The sequence below is a fragment of the Alligator sinensis genome, unplaced genomic scaffold, assembly GCF_000455745.1.
Source record: "Alligator sinensis unplaced genomic scaffold, ASM45574v1 scaffold678_1, whole genome shotgun sequence".
NCBI lineage: Eukaryota > Metazoa > Chordata > Crocodylia > Alligatoridae > Alligator > Alligator sinensis.
Window position 1 is genome coordinate 1523520 of NW_005842006.1, and position 8825 is coordinate 1532344.

Below are 8825 nucleotides of genomic sequence, written 5' to 3' on the forward strand. Positions count from 1 at the left end.
ACTCCAACTGTGGCCTGACCAGTGTTGCATAGAGGGGGAGGATCACCTCCTTGGACCTGCTCAAGATGCATCTGTGGATGCATGACAAGGTGCGGTTGGCCTTCCTGACCGCGTCCCCACACTGTCGGCCCATGTTCATTTTGGCATCAATAATGACTCCAAGATCCTTTTCTGCCTCTGCACTGACGAGAAGGGAGTTCCCCAGCCTGTAGGTATGCTGCTGGTTCTTCCTCCCCGGGTGCAGCACCTTGCACTTGTGAGTGTTGAAACCCATCCTGTTCTCATCTGCCCACCCCTGTAACCTGTCTAGGTCCATAGGTCCAACTGCAGCCTATTCCTCCCTCCTAGCCTGCCCACAACCCCCCCCATCTTAGTGTCATCAGTGAATTTGAATAGGGTGCTTTTTACCCCCTCGTCCACTGATGAAGATGTTGAACAGCGTGGGTCCGAGGACCGAGCCCTGGGGTACCCCGCTGCCCACATCCCTCCAGGTCGAATCAAACCCATCCATCACCCCTCTCTGGGTGCGGCCCTCCAGCCAGTTAGTGACCCATTTGACTGTGTAGGTGTCGATGCCACAGTCCCCTAGTTTTTGGGTTTTTTTTTAAATGAGAATGGGTTGAGAGACAGTGTCGAAGGCCTTCCTGAAGTCCAGAAAGACTATGTCCACTGCTACCCCTGTGTCCAAGGATTTTGTGACCTGGTCATAGAAGGCCACCAGGTTAGTCTGACAGGACTTGCATCTAATGAACCCATGTTGGTTGCCCCCAAGCATAACTTCCCCTGTTGGCCCCTTGTGGACATGCGCCAGGATAATTCTCTCAAAAAGCTTACCCAGGATCGAGGTAAGACTAACTCGCCTATAGTTCCCTGGGTCCTCCTTTCTCCCTTTTTTGAAAATGGGAACCACATTGGCCCTTTTCCAGTCCTCTGGCACCAAACCAGAGCACCATGAGTGCTCGTAAAGCCGTGCCAGGGGTTCCGCAATGACCTCTGTTAATTCCCTCAGCGCTCTGGGGTGGAGGTCGTCAGGACCAGCTGATTTAAATACATCCAGTCCCTCCAGAAGTTCCCCGACTAGATCCTCACTGACCTAGGTCTGGGTGCGCCTCCCCCGGGGCCTGAGGGGGTCCCCGGCAGACAGGCTGATCTGGTCCCTGCTCAGGAAAATGGAGGCAAAGAAATCGTTAAATAGGTTAGCCTTGTCGTCTGGTGCGACAACCAGATTTCCTAGCAAATCATGATTCACTCAGGGACCAGCTCAATACACAGGACTTAGCTAATGTAGCCAGGTAATTGCCATCAATTAGCACCTACAAAACCACACTACAGAGAGGAAAGAATCAATACAGACAATCAACTGCACCAAGACAGAGACAGTCAGTCCCACAAGCACCCACGTCAGGAGTTTTGTTTGTCAGCAGCTAGGGGTACAGGGCCCCAGAACCCCTGCACCAATCTCCTCAACAGCTGGCAGGCTTCGTGGCCTCAGTAGGGGCCACCATCCCTGCAGCACCTTAACACACAGGGTCAACCATGTCATGAGTTTTGCTTGTCTCCAGCTTGAGGTGCAGTTCCCCACAAACCCCTGCACCAATCTTCTTGAAACTTGGCAGGCTTTGTGGCTTCACCAGGGGCCACCACCCCTGCAGTTTTCACCCCCCTGTGGTGTAAACACACAGCCGTGACATGAGTTTGGCTTTCAAAATTTGGGGTACAGTTCCCCCCAAACTCCTGCGCCGATCTTCTTGAAACTTGGCAGGTTTCATGCTCTCAGCATGAGGCTACCATCCCTGCAAGTTTCATCCAAAGCAGACAAAAAACAAACAAAAAAAAAAGTTATAGATATTTTATTGATTCCCCCATTATACCCTATGGCTGGATCTCCGAGGCGGCTCCGAAGCTTCGGGGCCACCTTGGCCAGATCAAGGCGGAAACCCGGTCCGGAGCTCTGGATCGGATCACTGCCATCTGAAGCGGCCGGATCCGAAGCCAGACTGGCTCGCTGCCGACTCGCACAGGCCTACTGTCAGTGGCCACTTCCTGACCCAGGCAAGTAGGACTTTTGCAAATGCAACCTTAAAATTTACTGTTTGTTTCCATGACAACAGATGAAAACCAATCCCCACACCTCAGTACAAGCCTGGGGAAATGTAAGACTTACCTTTAATGCTGTGGCCGCTTTCTTCCATTCAGGAGTGAGTCTCTGACAGTGACCACACCTTTTGGGAAAAACAATTGTTAACCAAGATAGTATAAACTCTTTCACAGAAGATCTAAGAAATCTAATCAGTTTGAACTTGGGAAGAGGCAAATATGCAAGAATAAAATTATTTTCTTTTTTACAAGTGGCCTGTGTTTTTACCCATTATTAGGTGGAACACCAAGTCAACACAACTTCACTTCCTTGCTTCATGTCTACCCAGAAACCTTCCAAAGTTAAGGCTTTTATGTGGCCCCTGTTGGTTTGCAAGGATTAGCACCAAAACCAAACAGTGAAACAGTGTTCTCTTTCAGGTACCTATGAAAGCATGCACACACAAACCATGTTTGGCATATTACGTTCCTATGCTTTCAGAAGCCTAATAAATATTTGACTCAAAAGTCTAACTCTGAAAAGGGCAACATTTAGAGAAATGTTGCTGGCCACAAGGCCACAAAGATATCAAGCAAGATGTATGCCAGAAACTGAAGGGAAATCTCGGATCAACCAGCGAGTCACCTTTGGCATTCTTCCATGATGCAAGAGTGAAAAGAAAGCTGGTTGATTATAGAAGTCAGTCACCCCTCTTGCAAAAGAGCCGACTAGGATTTTGCTTAGCACTACAGCCGTAACACTTACCACGGTGCATAAAACTCTACCAGCCATAAGCTGGCACTCTGAAGGACTTCCTTGTTGAAATTTGTCGGTGTTAGCTCTATCACATCATCACTGGAGGAATATAAACTGTTAACTGCCAGGAAGAATGTACAGCTCACAGCTCCTAGAACAAAACACAAATTATCCTCCCATTAAAAATATCAGTGGGTTCCTAAATTCATGGCCATGTCACTCCCCCATATTTTTTTTTTAGCAGCAAAAATGAAAATGGCAAGAAGCCCAAGTCTGCTAGGAGGAAAGCTGAGGCATGATGCATCATTTTTCTTCCCCTATGCATACAAAGAAACCCAAACTCATATGGCCAGGAATACAGAAGTTTGGACAACAGATGCTGTTCTTTCCAACATATCCTAGCAAAGGGGCTCAAATTTGTGCTGGCCTATAAACTTCCTCAAAGGCATTTGGGTTTACTTACAAGAGCCGCTGCAACCACCTGTGCATACAGAGTAGCGCAAGCAGACAAGGCCTTTGAGTGCACATTCTGGAAGTATGCAGGACCTCCTCAGGGTCTCAGGGCAACTATAGAATCAGCCGACCATGTTCCTTATCCAACAACATGACTTAAAGGGTACACGAGCAAGATCTTTCCACTCTCCCCCAACACTGCAACATGCTAGCTAAACAGCTTTAAGCTACACTGATCTGGAACCAGGAGTTGCTATATTCAGTTCTGGACTGAAGTCAAAGGAGAACAGGAGGAAGAAAGGCTGGAGCTTCTCCCATTCTTACTCCTAAAGGGCTCTTGAACCTACAATATTATTGGGATGAAAACTGACTACAATGCAGCTTCTGGGTCGCACCCATGGAATAAAACACACAATCCACAAGCCCTGTGCAACTCTGCAAGCTGTTAGGTGATGGAAGGGCGGCATCTTATTTCCCTGAAAAATTAGGGAGGGAACAAGCAGGAGCCTTATTATTCAAAGGGTGGAAAAAAATCTTTACAGTGAAAGACTTAAGTAACTCAGTCTTTTTGGCTTATCAAAAAAGAAGATGGAGTCATCTTATTTAGAAAAAGTTTATTTAGAAACATCTTCACAATTCAGAGATACCAGACACTGCATTTACTTGAATATAAGCCAAGCCCCCAATAATCAGATTCTATATGTGGAAAAATTCATAAACTTATCATTTGCCAGGTATATAACCTAATTAATGGAAGTTTGCCATGAATTTGTCCCCCATCCCCTAACACAGGAGGGAAAATAATTTTTTTTTTTGGGGGGGGGGGGGGGGGAGTCAAGAGGCTCTCTTGCTCTTGGCATTCCCCTCTTCTCCCCCCGCGACAACTTCTTTCCCCCACTCTTTACTGTCAGACCTGCTCTTCCGGAGCACAAGTGAGAGGCAAAATTTGCATATAAGCAAGTTACTACAGATACCAATGTACCATAGACTAAGTTCAGGCAAAACTGATACAATTACTGCAAATTTTAGCACAGGTACTGTTGGCAAAGACCTGTCACGCTGCTTCAGCCCGCACTTGTGATAACTGATAAAATTTATATACAGATGAGGTGCAGGGCAACTTGGTCCGGTTCTCTCTCACAGAGGGCAGGGCCACACTAATCATATACAACAGGCTAAGAGAGAGGGCAACAGAGAGTTTCTGGGTAATGTCTGCCAGACATTTAAGGCTGGTGAAGAAACGTAAATAATTGGAAATAGGAAAGAAAGGTGCAGCTCAGCTATGGGAGTGAAGAGGGAGTCAGAATGTATTCAATGTTGTGGTTCACCATGACTCGAAAAAGGTAAATAATTGGAAATAGGAAAGAAAGGTGCAGCTCAGCTATGGGAGTGAAGAGGGAGTCAGAATGTATTCAATGTTGTGGTTCACCATGACTCGAAAAAGACTTGACACTGAGGGGACTATATACAATGGACACTACCAGATTTCATTCAGGTGGACTATACTAACCTATCTTTGTGGTAGGCTCCCATCAGTATGTTTACCCAATACGGGCCAGGTGTTTTATAGTCACGCTCAGTGTGGACTGCATTGGACTTCCTAGTGGGTTTCCATTACTGAGCACATGCTGCTTTTGCCTTTCATTAAACTGCTGCCAGAGTAGTTAATGGGGTTTCCTTGTATGTGATCATAAGATAAGGTGTTATTTTCCACATGCTGATTGGGGTTTAAAAAAAAAAAAAAAAAAAAAAAAGAGGACCTTATTTTATATTCCAGTAAATATGGGATCAATTTATCAGAGAAAGGCATAGTAGAAGCTGGAGGGAACCAGATCAAAGCCACATACTTCACTTTTCATTTGAATCCGAGTAGTGCACCAGGTGACTAACCATTGGTACAAGCTAGGAGGGGTAGTGGGGAATTCTCCAGCTGGAGTGTTTCAAAATGAGGATTGGCCATTGTTCTGGCAGATTTGTTTTAGTGATGACAACAATCTATGGCCCACAGTGTACATGTGATCAGCCAAGGCCAGAATACCACCCAGCTCTAATATTTATCTACCTTTTCATCAGTTCATCTCAAAACACTTTATAGAGGTCAGTATCATTACTTCATTTTGCAGACAGGCATGTCACTCCTTCTCTCCCAAGAAAGCTGATCAGAACACAACTCTCCTAAACCCCTGTCCACTATACCCATTGCCTCAGAGGGATCCCTTTCTAGACTTAAAAAAAAAAAAATCTGTTTTTAACCACTCCGATTGGTTTGAGCACATTTATTCACATGAAAGAGCAGATCCCTCCCTTCACACACACGTAGCACTCTCACACAACTCACACTGCTGCAGTGACTCACTGTGACCTACAGTAACAGCTGCCCTCAGTTGTGGGTTTAAGACACTGAGAAGGCAGAAGGCACATCAGAACTGTTCAAGGGAAAAGCAAATTTTTTTCAAGGAGCTGAGCTCAGTATAACTGGTAAAAGGGTTTCTATGTTGTTAATACCCCTAAGATACCTGTGCCAGATTAGGATCAAAAGTGGAATTCTTTGAATTTATTCAACTACTCTTTCATTTCTCAGCCTTTTCTTAAGTGGAGATTCTAATTTATCTGAGTCTAGATGTATTTTCAGGAAATTTAAGTTCATTGTGAAATTTACTCAGTCTTACAATAGTTTTTATGCTCAATGGATGGAGAACTCTGACATAACAGCATGATTCATTATTCCTTACAATTGAAAATTGCCTTCAGTAGAACATTCAACCATCAAATTGCTTCCTACAGGTATCCAATCCAGGAAAACTCAAAGATTTGCAAAATGCAAACCACAAAGATCTCCAAACTCCTTTGTAAGCTTGCTTTAGAATAGGAATGAATGAGACATAAGAAGAGCTGTAACTGCATTAAATAGAACACTTTGCTGTATGGTAAAAAAGCTAAATACCAGTTGACAGAGATTCAAAAGAGAACCTTCCTTGCTGGCAGGTTCTGTCATAACCATCCAATAGAAGGACAGTCTTGCAAGAAAGTCTGATGCACATGTTGCTGTACATTATACCCAGATAGGCAAGATCCTCCTTCAGAGCCATACACGGTACTGTTTAGTCAAAGCATTCCACTGCTTGTTAAAAGTTTAGCTGTACAGGATCCTAAACCCACCTGGAAATAGTGCACTGATTTTAAGAGAAAAGTAGTAGATGTGTTGGAAGGCAAACTATTAATAAAGGTAGAAAAAAGCTGCACATTTTGTTTTCACAGATACCTATAAGGGAAGGTTTTCTGAAGTGGAGAAAGGATTATCTGGGTTCTGTCCTTCCTCCCCCTATCCATAACACACGGCTTTCTGATAAAGAGAGATTATCTCAATCTCCTTGGTGTACTGGATTCCAGTTATGGACAGCCAGGAAAACAACATACCCACCCCAACACTCACTGGTGATACAAGACGAAATTTGGTTTACGAGCAAACAGCTCAAAACATGCTTTGCATTACCAAAAGCAATGACTCTCCAGTATAATGTTGCTATTTGGAAATGATGGATTACCACTATTTGACAACCAAATGAAGTGCATGTTAAAGCAGCTAGGTGACTGGTATTTTTTCCATACAGGAAGCAAGAGCAATTCTCAGCACTTACTTCCTCTCTTAAAATAGTCAAGCTGCATTTGTCTTTCGCCCTTTCCTCAAATGTTCTCTTGTATTTTATCTTCTATGGTTTCAACTCGTTTTTGTTGTTCTCATTCAAGATTTCCATTTGCCAAGAGAAATTCCCAATTTGAATTCAATGTGTTTTTAATCTTGCCATTTAACCAAGATAGTTACAGTTCTGATTTTCCTGTTGTTTAGGGAGCATGCATGCCTCAAGTCCTCTGATATTTGCAAGTAACCTGAAGGCAGAGTTCTCATTTTTTACTATTACAAATCTTCACAGCAGGATTTACTGTCACAATGCTGTTCTTTGACACTCTTCAAGGAGGTGGAAACTTAGGGCAGTGGTCACTAGGATTAAGCAGTCTCTTAATATTTGACCTACTTGAACTCCTAAATGTTATTTCCAGCTGTGATGGTATCAGTTCTGCTCACATGCTCTACAGCCAACAGTTTAAAAAAAATACTTAAGATTCCCAGAAAAGCAAGCCCCGATTCTATTCTGCATATTGTGCATAAGGGAACTTAATCATCTAAGCACGATACTCTCCTACCCCACGAGAGGCCCTGGACAAAAAAAAGGACCTTTGATACAGATGGGCGGGGTCTTTGTCCTCCTTGCTACTGTGTGTAATAGCCATAAAGCAGGGTAAAAATGCATCTTACAGACCAGTGATTCTCAACCAGGTGCCAACACACCCTGGGGTTCCTTGAGATCCTGTCAAAGATACCACTGCTTTAATCATTTTGTGGCACTCAATCTGTGCTCATGGTAGAGGTGATATCTTTGATTAAACCAACAATAGTTTTGCAAAAAAAGTTTCTTTTCTGCAAAAACATTGCTGGTCTAATAAAAGATATCACCTCTACCACGAGCCCAGATAGCTTTTTCCTCTAGACCAATACAGCTACAACCTGGATACCTGACACAATGGTTAGGTTTACAAACCAGATTCACAAGATAAATCCAGATATTTCAAATAGAAATCCAAAGTTGTGGTTTATCCGAGTACTTGGCAACAGAAAAAAACCTGCTGTTATTTTTCTGCAGGCAAAAATAAGGAATGAAGACTGAAAACTGGCATTTTCCATTGGGTGCCTCGAGTCTTAGGAAGGTCGAGAAAAACTGTTACAGACTAGTAACTACATCAGACAGCCACGAGTTTTCGTGCCCTTGAGCTCACTTCGTCAAATGGATAAAAACTTATGCATGTTCGATTTAGCTGGTCTACAAGGTGCATCTCCGCCTTCAGACTAACAGGGTGAACTGCCTCTCCATCACAAGGGCCTGGCCATGACAGCGTTACAAAAGCAGGTGCGTTCAGGGGCTTGACCGGGTGGCACACAGTCACCCCGACACCGCTAAGCCGCGACATCGGTCAGCTCACCTGTGGAAAAAGTTCAGTCTCCATCTCAGTGGATGGCCGCTTTTTGGGCAACTGCGCCACGCTCGCAGGACACCTGCTCTGCGCCTGCGACCTCAGGCTCTCCCGCCTGCCGGCCAACGGCTTCGTCCGCCCGCCCCGTCCAGTCTCCGCTCCGCCCGAACGGACCCTTTAAGACACCCCTAAGCTGCCTCCTGCCCAGCGCACGGAAGGGGCGACGTAACCTCGCCCCAGCGCTTCTCGAGCGCCCCGACTCGACCCAGCTGCCCGTGGCGGGCCGACCCTGCCCGCGCGCTGTAAGCACCAGGCCCCAGGCCCGGCCTGGCTTGCGGCTTTGTGCGCCGGGGTCACCAGCTCCCTGCTGCCCGAGGAGCCGCGCACGAGACCCCACCTTGCCCTGCCCCCGCCGGAGCCTGGCCGGCCTGACCCCCCGCGCCGGGCCCTACCGAGGAGTAAGCGGCCCGCGCCGAGCGCGCCCATGACGGTGGCGGGGCCCGTAGGCCCT

General features: G+C 45.7%; 1 protein-coding gene across 1 annotated transcript in view; it reads right to left on the reverse strand.

Moving 5' to 3' along the window:
• The window catches only part of PDIA6 (protein disulfide isomerase family A member 6), a 32148-nt gene extending 23331 nt beyond the window's left edge, over positions 1 to 8817 (reverse strand). Inside the window, exons 1-3 of the mRNA XM_014519067.2 lie at positions 8767 to 8817; positions 2843 to 2984; positions 2165 to 2222 (exon numbers count right to left, since the gene is read on the reverse strand). Of these exons, the coding sequence (XP_014374553.1) occupies positions 2165 to 2222; positions 2843 to 2984; positions 8767 to 8800 (234 nt within the window). The 5' untranslated portion in view covers positions 8801 to 8817. The remainder of the gene's footprint in view (positions 1 to 2164; positions 2223 to 2842; positions 2985 to 8766) is intronic.
• Positions 8818 to 8825: the final 8 nt, after the last annotated feature.